Genomic DNA, 24,189 nt, shown 5'->3' on the forward strand with positions numbered 1-24,189 from the left:
GAGCGCTCCCCGGGTGCGGGCACTGAGCACACGATGGTGGCGGGTCCGATCGGCCCAGATAATTCAGAGAGAGGTTAGTACACCGACGGGACCAGGTGCCGGGCCTCCCTGGGGAAGCGACAGGGGAGACAGGAACCGGTGAGCAGGGGGCCACAAGGAGATGGGGAGGAGCGTTCCACACAGAGGGCACAATCAGCGCAAAGGCCCCGAGGTGCGAACAGCCTTCACGTGGGAAGGAGGTTGGAGCTGTTAAATGCTGTGCCAGGGAGGGTTATAGGTAGAGGCTGTCCCAGACTGAGGCTACCTGGGGACGAGAAGCAGACTCTGCCTCTGGCCGAACTGAGGCTGGGAGGGCTGGTGGACGAGGCAGAGGGGAGATGGACCCCAGGGGATCCGTGTCTCCTTGTGGGAACACACCCATTGCCCTGGGAGGACTAGCAAGGCTAGTCCTCAGACCTTGGGATGTAGGGAGGCTGACTCTCCTGTGTTGGGTCCTTTCAGCCTGAGATGGGCTTGGGGATGAGCATATGACCCTTCCTAGCTGAGAAGAGCCGGCCCTGGGACTTCGGTGGCAGCTCTGGGCCCCTTTGCTAAGCTGGTGGGAGCCACTGAGTCCTGACGTGGCCCTGTGTGGGGAGTGTGAAACTGAGACAGAGGAAACAGCTAAGGCAGACTTAAGTTCCACAGGATATTAACCTGGCTCCTGGATCCCACTATGCCTGAAGCCAGACTCAGTTCTGCTTACATGAGCTATTAAATCCCCTTCTGCTTCAGTCTGATGGAAGCGGGCCTCTACCCCGTTCTGCCCCAGCCCAGGCCCCGAGGATGACGGAGCCAGACCGGATCTTGCCAAGGATGCCTTCCTCCAGCTGCCCCACTCCCTCCGTAGGGGCTACTACCTGTCCCCAAGCCTGTTTCTCCATCTCACAAGCCATGTGGCTTTGGGAAAGTGACTTTGGCTCTCCGGGCCTGTTTTCTCATCTAGGAATGACGACATTACCCCTCAGTTGAGGTGACGGCCCAGGCCCAGGTGCAGCACCTGGCAATGCACTCGTCAATGCCAGGGGAAGAGGTGGCCCCTCGGGACTGGGCTTGTGTTGCCGCTCTGTCCAGTGTTCAGCAAGGGCCTGGCAGCTCATCATGGCCCTTGGGGGCAGCCTCGCGTCCTCACATGTGGAAGTGCAGGGCCCCGGCAGGTGAGAGGCCCCCACTCCCCTGATCACGCTGCCGTGTCCCTGTCCCGGGGCAAGGGGTCCCCCCTCCAGGCCCACCAGCCGTCACTAAGCAGGAGGAGGGCTCGCCGCTATGACACACAGTCTCACACGACCTTTTGTCCCACTTTTTTTTTTTTAAATTAAAACAGCAATCAGGTAACTGCCCCAGCCAATCAGGGACAGGACCCTGGACGGGCAAGTCCTTTCTTCAAAAAAATATATTTTCTTCTTTTTTTTAAAACAATACCAAAAGCAAATCCACAGCCCCCGTCGAGCCGGTCCCCAAGGAGAGTGAGTTGGATGGCTCCCCTAGCGCCTCTCTGAGCAGAGACCTTGGGCCCATCCCCCGAGACCCCAGCCTGAGCAGAGAGGGCAGGTCTTAGCCTGATGGTCCCCTAGCAGGTGACAGAAAAGTGATCGGCTCCAAACCATGCAAGAAAAACCAGCCAAACCCACAAAGCGAAAGGAAAAAATCAAGAGGATAAATTAAAAAAATAAAAGTGAAACAACACCCCTAGAGGCGGCAGGCAGGGGCGAGGTGGCCCCGGTGCCCTTAGAGCCCCGTCTGCCAGTGCTGGGGTGAAGGCCTCGGTGGCTCTGGCATCTGCCTCATGGGGGTTCCAGGGGATTCACGTGGCTCATCCCCCTACTGGGTCCCCCTACCGATGCCGGGACAGAGGTGTGGCCAGCCTGGGCCAAGTGTGCAAAGTCCATTCAGTCGAGAGATAAAAAAATATACAACTTGGGTGGCATCCAGGGCCGGGCCAAGGCAGTGGCCTGTACAAGGCACCACTGCCTTCTCTGTGAGGAGCGTCTGGCCCCTCCAAGTCCAGAGTCTCAGAGTCCTTGGAGCAGCAGGGGCAGAGGCACCGGAGGGCCCCGATGGTCTGGTTCTTTGGCACTTGGGACCGACAGCCTGTCAGGCAGGAGCAGCCCCCTGGATTCCTCCCGGGTGCCCAAGGCCAGGTTGGCAGTAGCTTATGGGTGTGGGCAAGCACTGCCGCAGCAGAGGGCTGCGCGGCACCGCGGGGCCAGAGTGGGTCCAAGGCCCCGCCGCCTACGAGTCCTCTCCCAGGATCTCCTTCACAAAGGCAGCGATGTCGGTCTTCTTGGTTTTGTGCGAGGTGAAGAAAGGGTGCTCCTGATGGGGAGAGAAGGCAGTCAGTCACCTTGGAGGGGGTGAGGTGGAGGTGCTCCCACATGCTCCTCCTGCCCAGCAAACTCCTAGTCATCCTTCCAGGACCTCTGCCCCCCAGAAGCCCTCCTGTTAGAGGCAACGTTCACGGCCTCCTCCTCAGCCCCCCCGCAGCCACCCTCAACTCACTCTTCCCCGTGCACGCTAGGCCTCTGTCCCTCAGCGGGTAAATCCTTATTCACCCTTCTAGGCCCAGTTCCCCTGCAAAGCCTTCCCTGATGCCTCCAAAGAAAATGGTCCACCTGCCCCCCCTTGCCCTTTGCCTCCCTCCACAGGGCCTGGCATGGAGTGGGGAGGAGGGAGCCAGGGTACACATGAGTGACGGGAGTTCCTAGGAGTGAATGCCCAGGCAAGCCAGAGGAGCTGCCCACCGCTGTGCACAGATGCAGCCCTCTCCCAGAGAGTCCCGCCCACACTCACCATCAGCTCCAGGTAGCTCATGCGTTCCGCAGGGTTCTTTCTCAGGCTAGGACAGAACAGGGCAGGCTGAGGGCAGGCTGGGGCCAGACTGGCAGGGAAGAAGTGAGTCCAGCCCATCCAGGCCAGCCAAGCCAGTCTGGGTTCAGCCCTGCCCGGGCAGCAAGGGGACACACATGCTCCTTGGGCTCAGGGAAGAAGGGGCCGGACTGTTCTGGGGGGGCTTCCAAGGGCGGAGTGGGATCCATGGTGCAAACTACAGAGATTTGGACCAAGTTTCTTTGCCTCTTGGGGTGTTAGCTTTCTTGTCTCTATAGTGATCTAGGGAATTTGCAATGATCCCAATACCAAAATGCTAACATTAACAATCACTTACTTGGTATCCTTAATCGGGATACCCCCTACCACGGGTCTTGGGAGAAAATGACTCTGTCTGCCAGGCTCACTTGTCTCCAGTCTTTCTTATTTTCCAATAAAAGAAATAAAGGCTACGAATTTTCCTCTGAGTATCTCTTTGGCCACAACACATAGATGTTGACATGTTATATTCTCATCGTCTTCACTTCTGACTAGTTTATAATTTTATTATTTAAATCTCTCTCATAACCCAAGAGTGCATTAGAAGAATTTACTTTTAATTTGCATGTAGCTTTTTTCTCTTCAGTTATGGATTTCCTGTTCCAGCTAATTACAGTCAGAGAACGTGGCCTATATGGCTTTGCCTTCTGCCTCTTCCTCTATTTCCTTTGTAATCTCAAACATAATTAATTTTTATAAGGATCCTGTGGGCATTCTTTAATTTGATATGAAGTTCTAAACAGCAATGAAAGCAAATTTGTTATGCATTTAAATCCTCCATATGCTTTTTGTTTTCTTTTTCTATCTTCATGATCTGTCCATTTCTAGAGGGACTATATTAAAATCTCCCCACTAGGACCATAGTTTGTCAAATTTTCCTTGCACTCAAACTATTTCTGCCTTACTTACTTTGATGCTATGTTGTTTGGGGGTTATTTGCTAAAGGAGAAGGAGACCAAGCCCAGGGAGGAGCTGGGATCTGGCCAGGACAGGGAGGGGTACTGACTGGGCTTGGGGAGGCCCAGAGGTCCAGGCAGGGCTGAGACTCACCACTGTGCAGTGAAGTCCACAAACTCGGGGGAGAAGCGGTCAGCTGGGAGCTGCGGGGATGGCTCCTCCACCACCTGCTTCAGCTGCTGGAACGGGGTCCCCCAGGACTCATAAGGAAACCGCAGGATGGCCATCTCGATCTGCAGTGGAAACAGCGGCACTGGGTCAGATGCACCCACATTCTGCACGCGGAAGCAGGGCCTTCACAGATCCTGCCTGTCCTGGTCCAGCACCCAGAGCTGGACTGTGAGGCAGGTCCAGGGGCTGATAGGTGACATCATACCAAAGATGCAAGCCAAGGGGACACCAGTAGTTAGTTCTTCTGACCCAGCCAGCAGCTATGGCTCATGGAGCAAATCCAACCCTGAGTTTTGACTGGCTTAGCTATCATCAGGTTTTCAAACAATCTGAATTCAGAAGATTGTACATGAAAACCCAGGTTTCAGCTAATCTGAAGAAATCAGAGGAGCTGCCAACCTGGGGACGCTTTCCCACAGGCTGCTGGCAGCAAAGGAACTCGGATAGGCAACCAGTTTCCCTTTCCTTTGCCACAGGCCACTCCCCACTCCCTAATGTCTCAACAATGACTTAAGCGTCTGCTGCCATTTATTTGGGCTGTTGTTATTACTGAAAGGACAAACAGGAAATGAAATGACTCTCATGTGTTTGCAGAAGGAATGTTAGACTGTGAGGTCTGCCTTTGACCATGAGTTTCATCTACTGGACTGTGCAACAATCCACCAGACTCCATTAGGAAATGAAGTTTACAGGCCCCTCCTCCTCCACAGAGTCCCCACTGCCCAGCCACCAATACCTGTAAGGCCCATCTCCAACGCCTCCCCCTCCAGGAAGCCTTCCAGCTCTGACCTCATCACTGTTTCTCCCTGACTCACTGGACACAAGGCTACCATGGCCTCATCTCTCCTACTAGACCCAGACCTCCCTGTGCCTTGGGTGCCTCACTTGCAGTTGGCAGCAGTCATCTGTGGGAAAGGCTGACAGCTCGGGACTTCCCTGGTGGTGCAGTGGTTAGGAATCCACCTGCCAATGCAGGGGACACGAATTCGAGCCCTGGTCCGGGAAGATCCCACGTGCCACAGAGCAACTAAGCCCATGCGCCACAACTACTGAGCTGATGCTCTAGAGCCCGCAAGTCACAACTACTGAGCCCATGCACCACAACTACTGAAACATGCGCACCTACAGCCCGTGCTCTGCAACGAGAGAAGCCACCACAATGAGAAGCTCGCACACCTAAACGAAAAGTAGAGTCCACGAGCCACAACTACTGAGCCTGTGAGCCACAACTACTGAAGCCCTCACACCTAGAGCCCATGCTCTGCAACAAGAGAAGCCACCACAATGAGAAGCCCACACACTGAAACGAAAACAGCCCCCGCTCGCCGCAACTAGAGAAAGCCCGCACAGAGCAACGAAGACCCAAGGCAGCCGTTAATTAATTAATTAATTTTTTAAAAAAGACTGGCAGCTCACAGCAAACTCTGGGTTCCGATTTTGACCGCTGAGATGAAAACACAAAGCAGGTCCACCCAGGCCCCTTTCCCTGACAAGTGATCACCGTAGTGAACAGAAGAGACCTCAGCTCAAGCAAACGCTTCTTGTTGGTGGTGACTGGCACCCAAACAGATCGCTAGTCCCTGTGCTAAGAAAGCACCTTCCCGTTAGGCTAAAGGCCCCTTTCCAGCCAAGACACAAATGCACCCCTCAGATGGAGGCGGTACAGTGCGGTGCGTGTGGGTGTGACCCTGGGTTTTCACAGGACAAACTCAGCCTGCGTTTTTTCCTAGAGTTTCCAATGATTCCGACACACAGAAGTGAGGACCCTGCCTGGGCAGCAGAGAAGGACCACCAGAGTTTACAAGTAAGAAGACAGAGAAGTGTCCAAACCCTGGACCTCGTAATTCCTTTCCTGGTAATTTTTTCTAAGGAGCTCAAAAAAAAAAAAAAAACCACAAAAATATCAACAGCCTCTGGGCACAGAGATGCACAGCACGATGTTATCTGTGACAGTAAACGTGGAGAAGCAGTGTGACTGTCCAGCGCCAGGGCTCAGTCTCACTCTGATCATGAGGGGGCCACATGTACAGGGAGCTCACTTAATTTGGGGTTGACTGTGATTTCTCGACAAGCGCCACGAGCGCCGGGTAAAGTCCAATGGACGAGTCATCAGAGACGTCGAGAACATGTAAAGCTGCCCCTCACCCCACGGCGGGCATAAGGCACCTGCAGATGCTCCCCTTAAGACACCGTAATTTTTGATGACACAGTCTCTCCTCAGTTTGTGAAGCCAACCAACATTTCTGTCCAAGGCTAAACTATTTCCCAGGCCCCGGAAGCTCAAGGACCTGGTACAGCCCCTCCCAAGTAGCAAGGGAGCCCCAGGTGGTACCATGGTAATGCCGAGGCTCCAGACGTCGGACTTGACATTGTAGCCTTTCTGGTTCAGCTCCGGGTTGATTCTCTCAGGCTGTAAGAGGGACCAGAGCAGGGTCGCCCAGGCATCCTCAGCTGGGTCTGGCCTCCCCACCCCAAACCGAGGGGCCAGCGCTCACCCATCCCACCTCGCCCGGGGCAAATGAGGAAGCTGAGGCCAGCGAGGGCCAGGGTCTCAAGGTGGAGGCCTGAGTCTTGCCACCCAGCTGCCCTGCCTGGGGGTCCCACCTTCGGGACACTGGGGGAGGGGTGGGACCCCGCAGCCCCCACCAGCCACCTCCCTGAGGTGAGACTTATTACCCAAATGGGCACCACAGGGCCAGTCAGAAAGGGGTGGAAAGGGCCGGGCAGCAGACCCCTCTGCCCCCAACGGCAGGAAATTCGGGGTCTGGGGAGGCCTCATCCCTGACGGACACAGGACATGGCGGGGGTGGCCAAGCCTGGCTGTTTCCTCCTGGGGTGGCCCAGGAACCACTCACGGCCATGTAGGGCTTGCAGCCGGCATCCATCGTCTTGGCCACGGAATCCACCAGGTAGCCACTGATCCCAAAGTCGCACATCTTCACGTGGCCCTCCTTGTTGATGAGCACGTTGGACGGCTTCACGTCTGCCAGGGGCAGGACACGCCCTTCAGCTCCTGGTTGTGGGGCCCCCACTGCCCAGGTCAGAGCTGGTGGCCACACAGCCAGGAGCCCCGGGCTCCAGCCACAGTTAGGGGAGGAGGTCAGGGCTCTGGGGCTTCGCCCGGGACCATGTCTTTGCAGCCAACCAGCTGGGACTCTGCCGCCACTTCCCAGCACAACCTCTAGCTCTGCGGTCCACCCAGGCTCCAGGGGGACCCGTCACTGACAGCGTGGGCACTGGAAACCACCCCATGCCCACCCAGAGGGGTCGGCAGATTTGTCCAGGAAGCGCAGGGCAGCAGCTAAAACACAGGAGAGGGGTCTGCGGGAGAACCCAGAGCCCCCGGACTCGAGGTGGACATGGAGTGTGCTGGAGGACACAGCAGGGACCGCCCAGAGAGCACACACACAGGACACACACACGCATCTCTGCTGCCTTCTATGGGGACTTCTGTGTGGATACAGACGCCCAGAAAAAGGGCCGAAGGTTCCGTGACAACCTGCCACTGAGTGGTCAAGGGGGCTTAGCCTAATGAACTTGGTCTGGAAAAGCAGAGCACCCAGAACACAGATGAAGAGGCAGGACGTACATTGCCTGGGTGAGTCTCAGAATCAGCGGGCCAAGCGGGAGGCTGAGAACAAGCAAAACCAACCCACTGTGGGGAAATCAGAGGAGTGCGGCTCCAGGGCGTGGGGGGCTGGGGGCATGACTGAGCAGGAAGGGCTGAGAACTGCCGGGAGGGCAGGGAAGGCTGGAAACACCTTCACCTTGATGTGCGGGGGTTACACAGCGTAAACAACGATCAGATTCACGCAGCGGTACACAAGCCCCCTGCGTGTCTTGCGACACGTAAACAACACATCAAAACAAGACGGCTCAGCCTTCCCAGGACAACGGTCCACCCCATCCGTGCTCGGAGCACCAGCCAGTGGAACTGGGACTGGGCCTGGGGGCTGAGGAAAATGGCTGGGAGGAGTGGACAGTGGCCTGGACCAGGCAACAGGCTCAGCGCCTGACCCAACAGGCACGTCAGAGCCGGCTGCCTCTGAGCCTTGGCGGTGCGGGCCCAGCAGGACCGGGCAAGAGCGTGTGTGTGAGCAGCCAGGCCCCCTCCCGCCGGCCGGCCTGGGCACTGACCTCTGTGGATCACGGACAGCTTGCTGTGCAGGTGCTCCAGGGCCCTCACAATCTGGCATTTGGAACAGGAAGAGGGGGGAAGAGACCGGATGGCTGTGATTCCCGGTTGCATCAACAATGACAGAGCTGTAAGACACCCCACCCAGGGCCATCCGTCGCCCTCTCCCAGGTACACACCCAACCCTTCACTACCCTAGGCCCTGCCCACATCCCAGCCTTTGCTGTGGGGTCCCAGCAACCTTGGTGCAGACGCACTGGGTTCCTGCATTGCTCTGAGTGGGCAAGGGTCTCAAGTGACATGCCCACGACCCTGCAGAGTCCCAGACTTAGGAGCTCCCAGGGTGCCGTCCCTTTCCCCTACCAGGCTCCTGGTAGAACCCAGCCCTCTGCAGCCTCCCTGCTTCCTCTCCCTCCCTCAGCAGTCAGTGGGCTACATGCTCGGAGCCATTCCCCACAGGAATGACCCCAAAGACCCTGATTCAACGCCAGGGGGATGTTCGCACGTTCGCAGGTGCGGTCAGGAGGAAGGACCGCTGGTTCGCTGACTCCATTTCCCTTTCTGCTTTGGCTGCCGGGGCGCTCATGCCCGGGGCTGCCGCCCTGCCCTAGGAACATGCAAGCTCAGGAGGCAAGCACGGATGCGAACCCCTCCCCCGACACCATGCCTCTGTGAGCTGCCCCAGAGCGGCCTCGTCCCGGGCATGAGGAAGTTGTAAACACCAAGTCCTTTCTCGTGGCCCCAGAGGGCCTTGCTCTGCCAAAGCTGTGCGGCTCCAGGCGCCCCGGTCTCCTCAGCAGGGAGGCTCTGGTCCAGGGTGGCGGCAGCTGGGCTTCGAGGGGCAGCCGCCCAGGTTCAGGGCCACAGCTGGGGGCCACACTGGGGGCCTGATTCTGCCCAAGACAACAACATCAGGACCCCCACCCCAGCAGGGCCTGAGCCACTTACAGATACAGCGATTTCCCCGAGAATGTCCTCTGGGATCGTCATGTCCTTGTCCAGCACCTTCCGGTAGAACTTGTCCAGGGATGTGTCCATGAGCTCCATGCAGATCCACACGTCTCCCTGCACGTGGACATCGGGAACTCAGCCATGCCCGCCCAGGACTGCCTGGGCCGGCGTCCTCCCATGCCCACCTCCCCGGAGCCGGCCAGCGCCCCCGACACACCTACACCCCTCAGCCTTTGCGGATGCCCCAACCTCCCAGCTCCTCCCCCTTCCCCCGAGGCTTGCCCACTCTGCTGGCTCCACACGGCAGCCCCCCACCCCCGCTGTCACCTCTGCGCTCCCTCATCTGACCCCTAATTCCACGGCAGGCTCCAGAGAGAAGTGACTGTGTCCCTCCAGTGGGGGCTTCTGGGACCTCCTGTGCCAGCTCAGCCCCATGCCCCGGCCCTGCAGACCCCTCCTGCCTCAGCCCCACACCCGCCCCCCCGCCGCCCCACAGCTCGGGGCATAGACGGGCCCTTCCTCCGCCAGCCCCCCACCGCCCGCCCCTACCCGAGACAGCCTTCTGAGAAGGCTGGGTGCAGCACCCCCTGGGGCACCCCCAAGCCCCTGGGCCCCCTGCCAGCTCTGACCCAGCCTGTGGTGAGGCTCGTGTCTCCCCTACCACGGCCTGGGCCTGGCTGAGCCCCAGCCCCCGGGCCCGCCCCCCGAGGGCCCACCTCTCTGAAGAGGGCCCCGTAGAATGTGACGGTGTAGAAGCAGTCGACCGTGCGCATGTTCACGTCCAAATCCATGAGCAGGCGCTTCTGCTCCTGCGAGTTCACGGTGGCACGGATGCGCTGCGGGGCGAGGGCTGCGGTCAGGGGCTGGGAGGCAGGCGCGCGGCCCCCGGTGCCCCCGGCCCTGACAGCCCCGGGCTGGGGGCCCTGCTCACCTTCACGGCCATGATGGTGCCGCTCTGGGCGTGCCGCACCTTCTCCACTACCCCGTAGGCGCCTCGGCCCAGCTCCGAGATGGTCACCAGGTCATCCGCCTCCACCTCAAAGTTCTTGGGGGACACAAAAGAGAGAGGGTTCACGGGGGCCAAGTCAGGCGCCAGTGGAGATGCTGGGGCAGCAGAAAGAGAGGACTGCCAGCCAGTCAGACCTGTGCTCAAATCTTGCCCCAACCACTTCCGCTGTGTGCCCTGGGGCAACTCACTTAACCTCTCTGAGCCTCCCCTCACCTTCTACAGGACAGGCACAGCACCTCCTTCCAAGGGCTGCTGCGAGGTGTCAGCAGGCCGGCCTGGGAAGTGCTCCCAGCGGCGTGGGGCCCTTGAGAGATGCTCCTTCCCTCTCGCCCCGCCCCGCTCAGGTGGACAGAGTGAACCACTCGTTTGGCACCTACTACACGCAAGTCCCTGCTTCAGGCACCGGGGACACGGACAGGACAACAGAAGGGCCTCACCTCACAGGGAGCAGCCATAAAAAGGAGTGAGCAGGGGACGAACGGGACAGCCTCGGCGTGTCCTGTGGTCCACACACGGTCCCCAAGCCGGGCCTCCCAAGCCATCAGGAAGTGCGAATGAAACGCAGGTGCCCGAGCACCAGCCCCGAGGGCAGGGCCAGGGAACTGTGCGCTCAGCACCACTCCTCTGAGGTCGGGGCGCTCCACGCCGGCTCCGGCTCACCAGGGCCCCGGGAGGCAGCCACCACCTCTGCCCCAGACGGGCCACTGGTCAGCAGCGGGGAGCCGGCGCTCCGCCCCAGCCCAGCTCTGTCCACCACCCGCAGCCACCTCCCAGGGCCCGACGACACCTACCCTGTCCCCGATGGTGATGAAGGCCCGGGAGTCCAGGTTCCGGGGGGGCCTGCAGGGAGGAGCGGGGCCGTGAGCCCGGGGAGCCACGCCCTCCTGAGCGGGCAGCCCAGCCTGGTGCACATCCTGCCCGGGAGCCCCCACCCCCAGCCACGGAGCGTGTGCGGGGCAGCACGCGGTACAGCACGCAGACGCGGCCAGGGCCTCGCCTTCTGTCCTCAACGGGAGAGCAGGGCCCTGAGCGGACGTGCGAGGCCCGTGGCCCCCGCAGCTGCCCAGGCAGGGGCCCGGCTCACGGTGGCCCCTTCAGGAGGCCGTTGGGCGGCGCCGGGGGAACCCGAGGCCAACTCACGTGGGGCTGGGCGCCGGCGGCTTGGACACGCAGGAGATTCGTAAATCCTTCTTCCTCCTGGACTTTCCTAAATGGGAGGGAGAGAAGGGAGCGTCCGCTCAGCCACTGCTCAGTCAGCGTCTCCCGGGACAGGCAGGAGCCCCAGGGTCCCGGCACAGACACAGACGCCGAGGGTCAGCGAGATCGGCGCCGTGACGGGGCCCCGGGGCCTCCGGGAGCCCAGAGGACGTGCCCAGCCTGGGTTGGAGGGCCTGAGCCCTGCCAGTCCTCCTGGAACAGTCACCCCACAGCCACCTGAGAAGAGACGGCACCTCCGAGGAAGACGTACCGTCACAGACTGGCCCCCACGGCCCCCATAAGGCCCCCACGCTCCCACCCACGCAGAGTCCTATGTCCCAAGTTTCCCGAAGGCCTGAATTGTGTCCTAACCCCTGAAAGCTGAAGTCCTAACCCCAAGTACCTCCAAGCATGACCCTATTTGGAGAGTTACAGAAGATGATCAGGTTAAAACGAGGTCATTAAGGTGGCGCCCTAATCCAACATAACAGGTGCCCTTTGAAAAAGGGGAAATTTGGACACAGAGACAGACACGCGTCAGAGAAGACGGCCGTCTGCAGTCCCGGGGGCGAGACTGGGGAGGCTCCTCCCGGCACGGCCGCAGCAGGACCAGCCCTGCGACACCTGGGTGGGCTCCGGCCTCCAGACGGGGGACAGGAGGTTGCAGTGCTGATGCCGCGCAGCGTGCGGGGCTTTGTCCAGCAGCCTGGGAAGGTAGCAGGGCCTCTACCCACCCCACCCCCGTGCAGTGCTAACCTCGGTGGGGGGGCACCGACCAAGCCGGAGCCCCGGCTCTGCCGCCCACCCCGCCTCTGAGCCTCGACGTCCCCACCCGTCGTGCTGGAGCGCAGACGCAGGCTGGGGGCCCTGCCAGCAGGCATCACATGCAACCCGGCCTGGGGTGTCCACAGCCAGGCCCGTGGGCCGGGACCCTGTGTGCAGGCGCCCCGCCCCTCTCAGCCTCAGCTTCCCCAGAAGGGGCCCCAGCTGGACAAAGTATGAGGACAAATACCACCTTCCAGGGCACCGGCTCAGCTTGGAAAACGGGGCCAGGGCCAAGGGCAGGAAGGTGAGTCAGGAAAGGACCGCATGTGCACCCGGGTGTGCTGGTTCCACAGCCGGGGCTGGCCAGGGCAGGGCAGGACGTCCCCTGTGGAGTGAGGGCGCTGGATCGGCCGAGCTCCCACTGCCGCCAAGCCTGCCTGTGCTCGGGGCCAGCTCCCCAGCCCTCCACACGGCCCTCCCCGTGGACAGGCGGCGAGGCTGAGGTGCCTGTACCCACAGCTACCCCTGATGCTGTCGGCATCCCCGCCCAGGCTCACGCCGGGCTGGGAGCGGGGGAGGTTCCTGGGGGCCCACCTTCCTGGGGAAGCGGGAAGTAAGCCCAGCAGGCCTGCAGGGGCCAAAGCAGGGCATATCCAGGCCTGGAGGACGGACCCATGGCCTCATCTCACCCCTGCCCACTGCCCCGGGCACACTGCAGTGCCCCTGGGCCTCAGTATCCCCATCTGTGAGGAGCCCCACCCCCAGCTCTAGCCAACAGGGTGGGAGGTGAGAGGGGCCTGGCGGGGTCCACGTCCCAGGGGAGGAAGACCACCCAAGGCGCGGGCAGGGCCAGCTCTGGCTGGACCCACTCACCCTGGAGGCCGCAGCCTGTGCACATTCTCACCACACGGCCCCAGGAAGCCCACTCCCACCCCCCCAGGGTGCGGGGTGGGCCTGAGTCCCGAGGCGACGCCTCCCTCACCCCTCACCGCCAGGGACTGACAAGAAGTGTCGCCTCTCCAGGACTCTCTGGCCAGCTAAGAGTGCGACCCGATGCCCGGCACACGGTCGGTGCTAAAGAAGAATCGGCATCGAGCGCCCTGGGCCGACCTGGGACTCGACCAGGACTTCCCAAAACCACCCGGAGCAGAAACGGTGCCCATGTGCCTCTCCCGCAGGCACGTCCTTCCGCCTCCCGCCCAAGGCCCCGTGCCTCGTGCCGCAGGTGCGCACAGGGCGCCAGGAGACCCTGTGCACACCCTCCTGAAGTTACCTCTGAACCGGGTTTGGATCAAGCCTCCAGCACACCCTGCTGCGCAGCCTCAGCACCTCATCTGTGAATCCAGACAGGCCCACGCGCTCCGGCCCAGCAGCGGGGGCGGGGCCGCCACCACTGTCCATGATAGGAGGGGTTATCAGTGCCCCTGGGAAGACGAGGCCCGCGCCCAGCTGCCCTGAGAGCTGGGTGAACCACCTGGAAAAGTCCGGTGGGGCTGGGGTCCCAGCATCTACCCCACGGTGGGTGACGTAGGCAGACACTTGCAGCCTCTCCATAGAAACACCCCCAGGGGCCCCCAGATGCCAGGCTTGAGGTGCATCCGTCTGTGCCCTGGCGGCCGGCAGGAGAGCCTCAGTCCTGGCCAAAGGCCCTGACCCAGGCGGCCCCGGGCCTGCGGCCGGGTCAGTGCTCCGATGGTACAGCCCACAGCCCCAGAGCTGGGGCCCCTGCTCACTCCACACCAGGCTCGGCTCTCGCGCAACCCTGCTGCCAAAAGCATGGGCTCTCTCTGCCACAAGTTCAAATCCCACCTTTGCCCCTTACAGCCTGGGCCTCAGTATCTTCATCCATACAATGGGGACAAAAACAGCACCTCCTGGGAATTCCCTGCTGGCACAGTGGTTAAGACTCCACGCTCCCAATGCAGGGGTCCCGGGTTCAATCCCTGGTCAGGGAACTAGATCCCACATTCATGCCACAACTAAGAGTTCGCATGCCACAACTAAGCAGCCCGTGTGCCACAACTAAGGAGCCCGCCTGCCGCAAGTAAGACCCAGCACAACCAAATTTTAAAAAACACACACAAAAAAACCAGCACCTCCCTGCAGAGTTATCAGATAAAGCACTTAGGACAGCGCTCAGCCTGCATCGAGCTGCTTCACCACCTCTGAACCCCCAGGGCCCGTCCAGGACCTGACTGGCGCCACTGCCTGCCCCCAGCACGGGGGTGTGCCAGCTGCCCAATCGTGACCTTGTGTGTGGAGAGATTTCGTCCCATTTTACAGACGAGGCAAGGTGGCTGGTTGTCAGGGGCCAGGGTGGGGGGTCTCCCTCCAAAGTCCTTTCGCCCATGAAGCAGCAACCTGCCACTCACACACGGGCCCTTCCCATCTCCTCCAGACGCCCCGACGACCCTGGAGGAGGAGCTCTTAGCCTCATTTTACTTGGGGAAACCAAGGCTCGGAGGTGGAGTCACTGCACGTTAGTCAAGGGTCTGGCCAGGAGTCACACCTGGAGACCCCAACAGGCCAGGCCAGCGGCTCACAGCGCCCCTCCTGCAGGGAGGAAGGGACAGGCCTGTCACGCCCCCCCAAGGGAAGCCAGCACATTCCACACGCCAAGAGGAAAACAGAAAAGCCGGGGCTTCAGTTCCTGAGGCCACTCCTGTGCTGCCCCGGGTCAGACTCAGTCACCACCAGGCCCCAAGGTGGCGCAGGGGTCCATGGCGTGCGGACGCCACAGGCCAGGCCAGAGGAAGCCCAGCTCTGCAGCCCGGCTGGAGCCCGGCACAGCGCCCTCCTGCCCGCACCTCTACTTCTCACCCGCTCGGAGGTGCACCTGCCACCCAAAGAGGCAAGGCCGAGGGTCAGGCACAAAGTAGGCGGCCCTCTACTGGCCCACAGGTGGACACCACAGTTATCATCAGCGCCTCTGCAGAGGTGAAAAAATCCATGCTAAGGAGTGAGAAATACGGGCGGCTTTTATTCTTGACTTGATGCTATTTTGTAACCAGAAAATAAAACATTTTAAGTTAAACGGTAACAATCCACGTGGGGGTGTCCGGGGCTCACAGCCGCAGGCCCTCCTGCGCCTCCTCTGCTCTCAGCCCCCTTTCCACCTTTCTTGGGCTCAGCCTGCACACCCACGGCCCGCCCCGGGCTTTGGGAACGTCCCCCTGACAAGCTTCAGTCTCCCTGCCTGTGGCTGCAGTGTTGGTGGGGGGGAGGGGAGGAGGGCGAGGCCCCCCTGCCTGTCAGGGTCCCCAGGCCTACATCTAGAGTGACACAGCTGGGTCTGCGGGGCGGCCAGAAACAGGACACCGGCCCCTCCCACCGTCTGCTCCGGGCCAGGGCTGCCCAGGTGCAGGCCACTGTGGCGACTGTCACCACGACAAACAGACTTTCTGGGCTGCCACCAGCAAAGCACGACGAGCCCGCCAGCTCCCGGTGCAGGAGCGCACAGTACCGGGTGCCTGTGTCCTCGTCCGCGCCGGCCTTCCAGGGGAGCCACAGGAGGCCACGAGGACTCCAGCCATGACCTGATGAGCCACCGTCGTTCCCAGCTCAGGGCCTTTCCTGGTTCTGTTCCCTCTGCCCAGAATGCGCTTCCCTGCAACTCTGTCCCAGCTGACGTGCGAGCCTCAGCTTCTGCCTGTTCAGTGCAGCGAAGCGCCCTTGTTAACTGGCTCTCCCGCGTCCAGCCGGCTCCACACAAGTCACAGCCCTGTAGGTACATCTCAGCGGCAGCACTGACTCTGGAGCCAGGCGGCCCGGGCTCGAACCGCAAAGCTGCCACTTCCTACCTGGGCGCCCTCAGGCAAACGACTTCACCTCTCTGGGCCTCAACCGTGACGTGGGGACAACGGACCGACCTCGCACGGGTATCAGCGCATCCCGCGCGGTCCAGTCCCCTGCCTTAGTGGTCCTGGCGCGAGGAAGATTAGACTGAGCCGCCTGGAAACGCGTGGGACCCAAGCTAACACGGGGCCCGCAGCCCCGACGGCCGCTCTGTCAACACCCTCAGCAGCCCCGGAAGCGTCTTCACGGGTCTGCTGCACCAAGAGGGTCGGAGAGGAGGCACCAGGCGAGGTCACAGCAAGCGTCTGGTGGGGAGCAGACCCTGAGCGGGGCCTGGGGAGATTCCAACAAAACGGCCGTGCCCGGCTCTCAGGCTGCGGCCGCGGCGGGGGGCAGGGCAGACAGCCCCGCACCACGGGCCCTGCCGGGCCTCGCGCGCACGGGAGCCCCCATCCCGCCACGTTCTGTCTCATCCGTGGCCTCCCCGACGAAAGCAGCACCGGCTCCCACTTTGTTATTCCCGCCTCCTACTTTTGGATATTTGGGGTGCCTCTCGTGCTTTCCAATCCTGCTGGAGACGTCCAGGGTCCCCCAGGTCCGTGCCCATCAGGTAAGTAAGCGCATGCCACCACGGAGGTGTCAGAGGCCAGATGTCCAAGGACGCCCCCGCCCCCGCCTGGCCCTGCCCCCAGCTGGCCACCTCTATCCTGTGGGGGTCCCACAGAGAGAGACCAACCAGGCCAACCCGCTCCCACTGCTCAAGTGGGCAAGCTGAGGCCCCGAGACGCGGAGGCTTTCGGGGGGCAGTACATTGACCTGCACCAAGCTAAGCCAAGGCCCACCCCCACCCCCGATATCGTGATCCCCCCGTTACCGCTCTGCGGGGGGAGAGGCAGGCACAGGAGGGACGTCCCCTCACACCGGCTCCCCAGCTCTGCAGTGGCCTTTCCCCAAGGTCCCGCAGAGGGGAGGGCTCTCCGTTTCCTGGGAGCCTCCACGGGCCAGGCCCGCACCCGCCACGGTGCCCTTAGCACCGAGCCCACAGGGGAGTGCCAGGCTGGGCGGGGGGCCGCTCAACCCAGCAGCCCTGCCCTGTGCCCCCACAGCGGCACGGTGGCCCCCGGGCCAGGCCCTGGCCTCAGAGGCCTTCGGCATCCCTCGTCCCCCCCACCTCCAGGGCCCTTCTCATCTGCAGAGCCCGTGGGGAGGGTCCCAAGCCCACCCAGCTCACAGCATCCGTCCCTTCAGCAGTGAGCAGACAGGGCCCCGCCCTCCCAGGATCACGCTCTAACCACAGCCACATGGCAAAGCCTGAAGACATTCTGCTGTCACAACTTGGGATGCTACTGGTATCTGGTGGGTAGAGGCCAGAGGTGCTGCCCCACAAGCCAGAACGATCCGGCCCTAGACGCCCGGGGCTGGGGAGAGACAGGGCCACAGACAAAGCCAACTAACAAAGTCCGGGTACACACCATTTACGTCGATTTCCACAGTGCTAAGTGCTCTGAAGAAAAGGGAAGCAGGGGACCCTGCGGAGGTGAGATCTGAGCTGAGGCTGACGGGGAAGAGGAGGCAACCTGGAGAGCTCTGCAGCGGGGGAATCCAGGCAGGGGGCTCGGGCTGGAAGTGCCCGCAGACTCACCCAGCAACGGTCCAACCACACTATCCGGGTCTGCGCAGGGCAACTGGGGCCGGGACGAGCTGGGCTGCAGTGAGAGGGGGTGGCGTGGGCCGGAGGCCCAGACCCAGGTGCACAGAAGAACAAAGGGCAGGAGACATTCTCCAGCGCCCACGCCGAGCGGCCTCGGGCAGCCTCCCATCCAGGCCTCAGCAGTCGCTGACCGCCAACGCCGGGGAAGCAGCGACCTAGGGAGGCACAGCGATGCACCGTGGCCCCCTTTTTACTTCCTGGTGGCACCCAAACACCTCCGCGGACATCCGAGGCCCTTCACTTGTCCCTTCGTGCCCACTGGCTCGTGCAAACCTTAGGACAAACCCTCGAAGCTGCACAGTGACGCAGACGAGGCAACTCAGGGCTGTGGTACAGCTGCGCAGTCCGAGCACTGCGCCGCTTGGGCTGAACGTTCACTTGAAACAACAGTAATAACAGCTGCAGGCACTCAGACACGCTAACCCTGAGGCCCCATACTTAGTGCTGCCACGTGTTAACACGCTGAATCCTCCACGCAGGTCCCGGTATCACCCCCGCAGTGCAGCGCCTGATCGCCAGCCAGCTCTAGCCGCTCCCCCAACACCGCTACACACCAATGCTGGTCCCACGGACCATGGCGTGGACACCGGCCTGGGGCTCCTGCAGGCCAGTGAGCTTAACGACACCACACGTACATTAGGGCTTGATTTAAAACAATAATACAGGGCTTCCCTGGTGGCGCAGTGGTTGAGAGTCCGCCTGCCGATGCAGGGGATGTGGGTTCGTGCCCCGGTCCGGGAGGATCCCACGTGCCGCGGAGCGGCTAGGCCCGTGAGCCATGGCCGCTGAGCCTGTGCGTCCAGAGCCTGTGCTCCGCAGCGGGAGAGGCCACAACAGTGAGAGGCCCGAGTACCGCAAAAAAAAAAAAAAGAAAACAATAATACAGAAATGATGAGCACACGCATCAGGACGGTTGTCAGGGAGAGGCAACGCTGAAGGGCTGCAGGTGCACAGTAAGCTGAGATTTCTTTAGCTGGGTGTTGGGTATACAGAATTCACTTTTCTTTATTCTTTAAAACGTACAGGTACATTCCATATATCCCTCCGGTGTCTGCCCTGACAGGGCAGAAGGGCCAGTGCAGAGCGGCCCAGGGCGAGCACCAGGGGAGAGGGGCGACTGGACACGCCTCCCAGAGAAGCCAGGGCAGCCCCTGGATGCCAGCTCAGCCTGCAAGGACACCCCAGAGAGGACCTCAGGACAGGGGGAGGGTGACAGGGACCTGTGCCCAGGACTGGGGGGAGGGGCAGGGGGAAGCCCTGTCAGGGTGAGCCTGGTGACCCCCTCTGGGGTGGAACATGGGCCCAAGCGTGGTGTCTGAGCTGCAGAGGGGCTGCCTCCCAGCCCTGCCTGCTCTTCACGCCCTTTACAAGAGTCTTCGGGGGGTTTCCACGGCCACTGCTGGGGAAGCAGGCCTGACCACAGGGGCCACACCGAGAGGCCCGGCCAGTCCCGGGAAGGCGATGAGCCCCAGCGTGGGAAGCTGAGCTCAGGGAGGCCCGCCCCGTCGCCGCACCCAGCTGGGACAGGGCCCTGCGTGGCGTTCTTCTTCTGGGACCCAACAGTGTCCCCTCCCAAGACGCTGACGATGCTCCCCACAGCGGCCTAGGCCCCGCCCAGCTGCTCCCCACTCAGCTCAGCCCTGCCGCCCACCGACACAGAGGCCTTGGAGCTGGACCCTCAGAACCACCTCCCCCGCGGCCTCCTTCCGCTCCGCGCTTAGGGCGCTCTCCACCTACCCCTGCGCTCCTGCAGCAGGTGCCCCGCCTGGCCCTGACGGAGCTCCACCCACTGAGGGGCTGGCCTAGGAGGCTCCCACCCTCCCAACTCCCGGTCCCACACGCCCCCATGCTGCAGGGGACGCCGATGTGCAGGCCGAGGCAGGCCCGCCGTCCTCTCCGTTCCCCGCGAGCCCTCCCCAGGAAGGCCCAAGAGGCAATGAAGCTCCCAGCTCCAGCTTGGGGAGCAGTGGGGAAAGAACCTGGTACATTCTAGCTGCCATTACAGGGCCCTGCAGCCAGAGTCGTGTCACAGAGCTTCAAGTCCATCACCAGAGGTCCCCATGCTGGCATTCATCCAGCAACGAACAACTGAACCACCGTAACGATGAGAAAATAACAACAGGTGACATTTGTTTGACAAACACCATCTCCCACCTTTACCACCACCCTGTGCGGGGCTGTTTTCTCCCACTTTACAGAAGAGGAGACTGAGGGTCAGAGAGGGCACGTGAGGAAGTTGGGAAGCAGTGGAGCAAGTGAGAATTCGAACCCCCGAGCCCAGGCTCTGCCCTACTTCCTGTCTCGCTGAGGTTCTTTGTGGGCAGAGGGCAGTCTCGCTGTTCCCAGGACCCGACACTTAGTAAGAGTGGAATGAGGCTGTCTACACCTGTCCTCGCGGCTGCCGGCAAGACGGCACGCAGGGTTCCCACTCCCATTTTGCAGGTGAAGAAACCGAGGCCTCACATCCGAGAGCCGGGCGGTGCCAGGGGACTGAAAGCATTTACAGCAGGCAGCGGACGTCCAATGTCACAGCGAAGGGGCTGAGCTGGCATCTGACGGCAGAGTCTTCACCTCTGCACAGTCCTGTCTCCCAAGAGCCCAGGGGACCCTGCACCACCTCTGCTCCTCGGCCGCCCGCGGCCCCCGGGAGCACATCGGAGCCGGAGGAGGCCCTGGGCCAAGGGCGGGAAACGGCCGCTGCTCCCTGGACAGAGGAAGCAGGGCCCTTGCCTAACAGAGGAAGTTCCGGGGGGGTGGGCGCAGGGCCAGGAGGGGGCTCCCGGCTCTATCCCAGGTCCAGGAGGGGGGCCACCTCCGTGCCCAGCTCCGGGCCACAGGCTGCCCGAGAGGTGGGGACTTCCAGCCCCCTCCCACCCACCAGCGGCCAGGCACTGGCCCTTTAAGCTGCAGCCAGCCGGCTGGCATGCCCCACGGGTGAGTCAGCGCCCAGTGCCCGCTGACTCACGCCGGAAGCCTTCCGCTGCCCCGGCCCTCTCCCCACACAAGCGACTGAGAACTTTGCTCCCTTCAGGCCCTGAGCCACAGGTTGGCGGATAGTTTCCTGTGCGTCACGCCAGGGGTGGGGGAAGTCCCCAAGTGCCACCTTCCAATCTTTCCGAGAGCCAGGACAGGACAGGACAGGACAGGGCAGGTCAGGGGAGGGCAGCTGCACAGCAGGAAGGGCCGGGACGCGGTGCTCCTGCAGCCTCAGAGTCACCGTCAGGCATCCGGGAGCCACTTGAGGATCAACCAGGAAGTGCCCACGGGGGCAGCACTCACGGTGCAGTGGGGGCACCCCAAGGACAAACGTGGCCAGAGGCAGCAGACCCAGACTGTGCCGACCAAACGTGCCCCTGCCCTCTGGCCGCGGCTGCCCTCGGCCTCTGATCCCAGGCAGAGATGGCATGTGGGCGAGGAAGCGGGGAAAACGGCAGGGCTGTAGGGCCTGGGGCCTCGCGCACTCCCGGAAAACTCCCAAGGGCTGTGGCACGGAGGACGGGGCAGGGCACCCCTGCAGGGCAGGAAGCTTAGAGGCAAAGCTCCCTAAGGTCGAGCACCAACCACATCCTGCTTGGTCCAAATTCCTCGAGAAGGTGGCGAGAAGGACAGACTGTGGCCTGTGCCCAGGACACGGAGGGCTGGGTCAAGCCACTCCTCCCAGCTGACCTCAGTTTTGTCACCTGACAAATGGGCCGGACCGCAGAGAGTATGAAACGTGCCAGCTATAAAGGGCTCTGCACACAGGAGACATCACCTCTGCTCAGTCCGTCCTCCAGGTCAGGCATGGGCTAGAGGAGATGCCTCAGAACAGAGGTGTGACGGGGGAGGGGGAGCATCCTACCAGCTCAGCCCAAGCACCCATCACAGAAATGGGACACAGAAGAGCGCTGAGCCCTAGAACAGCAGCTCCATCTGTCACAGCTGTGTGACCTCAAGCAAGGCAATGAACACCTCTGAGCCTCAGCTTCCTCGTCTGCGAATGGGGCTGTGAGCAATAAACGGGCTAGCGCACGGCACACGGAAAAACCTCGGTAAGTGGGAGCTCTTGGGATTTTTGGCAAGAGGTCATTATGGCTTCCCCACCACATGCTGCCACAGACCCCAAAGAGGATGACAGCGTCCCCACCCAATATCATCTGTTACCTGGACCCACAGACTGGAAATGCATCCCGGCCCTCTCTCTGCAGAGAGGCTCAGAGAAGGCAATGCCGGGACTCAGGTCACACAGCATTTGAGTGTTTCCCCAAAGTGCTTTATTCCTTCACACCCATGACCCTTCTCCCTTCCCAACCCTGCAACTTTAATTTTTATTTTGATGAGGCATTCCCTGCCTGGAAGAGCTGAAGGGCCTTCAAAAACAAACACTGCTTCCAACCTCTTCTTTCCACCCATGTAAACACTGTGGCCCAGAGAGGCTGATGGACCTGCCCGAGGTCTCACAGCGCTGGCCAGGCCAGGCCTACACCTGGATCTGGGGAAAAGAAGTGTCTGATTTCCCGGTTCCCAAGCTCCACGAGGTCTGCGCAGTCCAAGTCCCTCCCCAGCCGTCTTCCCCCTCGAGTGCCTCCTGGGTTACTCACAGTGGTTGGGCAACGGTCAGGGATCCGGCCTCCCACTTATGTAAGACGTAATTACCCTGCCCACCCGGCTGGCTGGGCTCTGGCCCCAGCCACAGCAGCCGCCAGGAGCAGGGGCAGCGAAGGACCCACACCCTCCCCAGGACCCCACAAGCCCTCCAGCTGCCTGGGCTCCCCCAACCGCAGAGAAAAAGAGGCAGAGACAACCCCTGATTAGGGGCCCCCTAAGTGCCAGCCGCTACCTTTCTCCCCCTCACTCTGCAGCTACAGCCCAACAGAGGCAAGGCCTGGATCCCACATGGCTGAGGCCTTTCCAGCGAGAAGAATGGTAACAGTAATAAAACGCAGCAAGTACCCCTTCCCCAGCACCTCTGAGCTCTTCATCTCATCACCCACACTTGCCTAGAGCTCTTTAGTATTCACTGTCTCACATCCTACGCCAGGAGTCCACGGAAGGTAGGTGTGATAAAGGAACCGAGGCCCAGAGACAGCAAGTTAGCGAGCCGCGGGCAGCCCATTCATTACGGCTGCGTCCGGTTTGGAACTCTCTCACACAGCCCAGCCCGCTGAGACTCCGACATGCCAAAAACATCCTTTCCTCTTCCTGCCAAAAAAAATCCCCCTTTCGCCCTCCAAGTCTCATCCTCCCCCTCTGCATGACAAAGCCTGCTGCCGCAGCCGCCACCTCACAGACATTTCCAGGAAGGCCGGCTGCCTGCAGAAAACAAGAGCAAGCCCATCGCAGGGCCAGCACCCACCGGGCAGCCAGCCCAGGACCCACAGGCAGCGTCAGAGGTGAGCACCGCCCCCCCGCCCGCCCCGGTGCACAGAGAAGCTTGCAAGTCCAGATGAGGGAGCCGATGGAGAGGCCATGCAGTAGGGTGGGGTGGGAGGCCAAGAGAGGCTCCCCGGAAGACAGGGCTGCAGACAGAGCTGCAGGACGGGGTGCAGGCCGCCAGGGATGGGGCAATGTGTGACCTAGGAGGGTGGAGAGCCTTGGGGGAGAGGACGGGGAGCTCTGAGCTGGACCGTGGCCAGGGCAGCCACACGGGAGGGGGCGTTTACAGAGAGATCCGCAGCAGGGGAGCACCACTGGGGGCCCAGACTGGATACAGCCCTGAGACCCGGGAGTGGAAGGGGGCTGGATGCAAGATCAGAGTGAATCCCACCTGGGTCCAGCTGAGAGACCCAGACTGGGAGAGTTCCTGTCCAAGGTGCAGTTAAGGCCCAAAGTGGGAGGTCCAAGCAAGGTTCCTGACCTGGAACGGGGTGATCAGAACGAGACCCTCTCCCGACTTTGGGCCTGGGTGCAGCCCCAAGGCCTAAACTGGGGTCCGGCTGGGCCCGGGACCTAAGGGAGGCGTTCCGGGCAGGGGAGCTGCCCGGGTGCAGGCCGGGGGACCGCGCAGAGGTCGGGTCCGCAGCCCGGGCGTTCCTACCTTTGGATGCGGGCACACCGGCGGGCTGGCTCGCGGCAGGAGATTCCATGGTGCAGGCGGGTCGGGGCGGCGGCGGGACTAGTCCAGGGGGCGGCGAGCTCGGCCCGGGCGGAGCACGCTCATGGCTGCGGGCGGGTGGCCCGGGCAGCTAGCAGGGCGTCGGCCGGTACGCGTCCGCGGCGGGCGGCGGCGGGGCCAGACTGGGCAGCGCGGCGGGGGCCCCGGCCAGACGGCGCCGACGCAGGCCCCGCCCCGCGCACCCATTGGCCCGCCGGTCTCCGTGCCCGGCCCCTGCCTATCAATCGCCGGCCGGGGCCTGCCCGTCAAGCTCAAGCCTCGCCCTCCATTGGCCCGGGGTACGGCTCCTCCCACCGCCTGTCAAGCCCGCCCACCACCGGGAAACCCGTCAGGCCCCGCCCCCCAGGCCCCGGCGGGTCCCTCCCGCTGCCTGTCCGGACGCAAGCCCCGCCCACTCCCGGGCCCCGCCTCACGCGCGCTGGCTCCTGTGCGCAGAAACCCTGGGTACCCCTGGCCCGCCCAGCTGCGGCCCCGGGGAGCGGGAAGGCGGGTGCTGCGGG

General features: G+C 62.1%; 1 protein-coding gene across 6 annotated transcripts; it reads right to left on the bottom strand.

The window, feature by feature from the left end:
* Positions 1 to 1,328: 1,328 nt before the first annotated feature.
* On the bottom strand, positions 1,329 to 23,821 carry MAP2K3 (mitogen-activated protein kinase kinase 3). 6 transcript variants are annotated; one of them, XM_067716700.1, is made up of 12 exons: positions 23,612 to 23,821; positions 11,268 to 11,334; positions 10,919 to 10,967; positions 10,050 to 10,163; positions 9,835 to 9,954; positions 9,116 to 9,232; positions 8,170 to 8,221; positions 6,888 to 7,045; positions 6,365 to 6,442; positions 3,955 to 4,094; positions 2,830 to 2,917; positions 1,329 to 2,355 (listed from the first exon to the last, which is right to left on the bottom strand). In XM_067716700.1, the coding sequence occupies exons 1-12, from the start codon at positions 23,658 to 23,660 to the stop codon at positions 2,272 to 2,274; spliced, it is 1,116 nt and encodes a 371-aa protein (XP_067572801.1). In that variant the 5' UTR covers positions 23,661 to 23,821; the 3' UTR covers positions 1,329 to 2,271. The 6 variants fall into 6 exon arrangements, with proteins under 6 accessions (XP_067572801.1, XP_067572802.1, XP_067572800.1 ...); XM_067716701.1 differs by having other exon boundaries at positions 6,888 to 7,015; positions 23,612 to 23,820; XM_067716699.1 differs by lacking the exon at positions 23,612 to 23,821 and adding an exon at positions 17,527 to 17,719 and having other exon boundaries at positions 2,830 to 2,875; positions 6,888 to 7,015.
* Between the last annotated feature and the right edge of the window lie 368 nt (positions 23,822 to 24,189).

This window comes from Pseudorca crassidens, chromosome 19, assembly GCF_039906515.1.
Source record: "Pseudorca crassidens isolate mPseCra1 chromosome 19, mPseCra1.hap1, whole genome shotgun sequence".
NCBI classification, from domain to species: Eukaryota; Metazoa; Chordata; class Mammalia; order Artiodactyla; family Delphinidae; genus Pseudorca; species Pseudorca crassidens.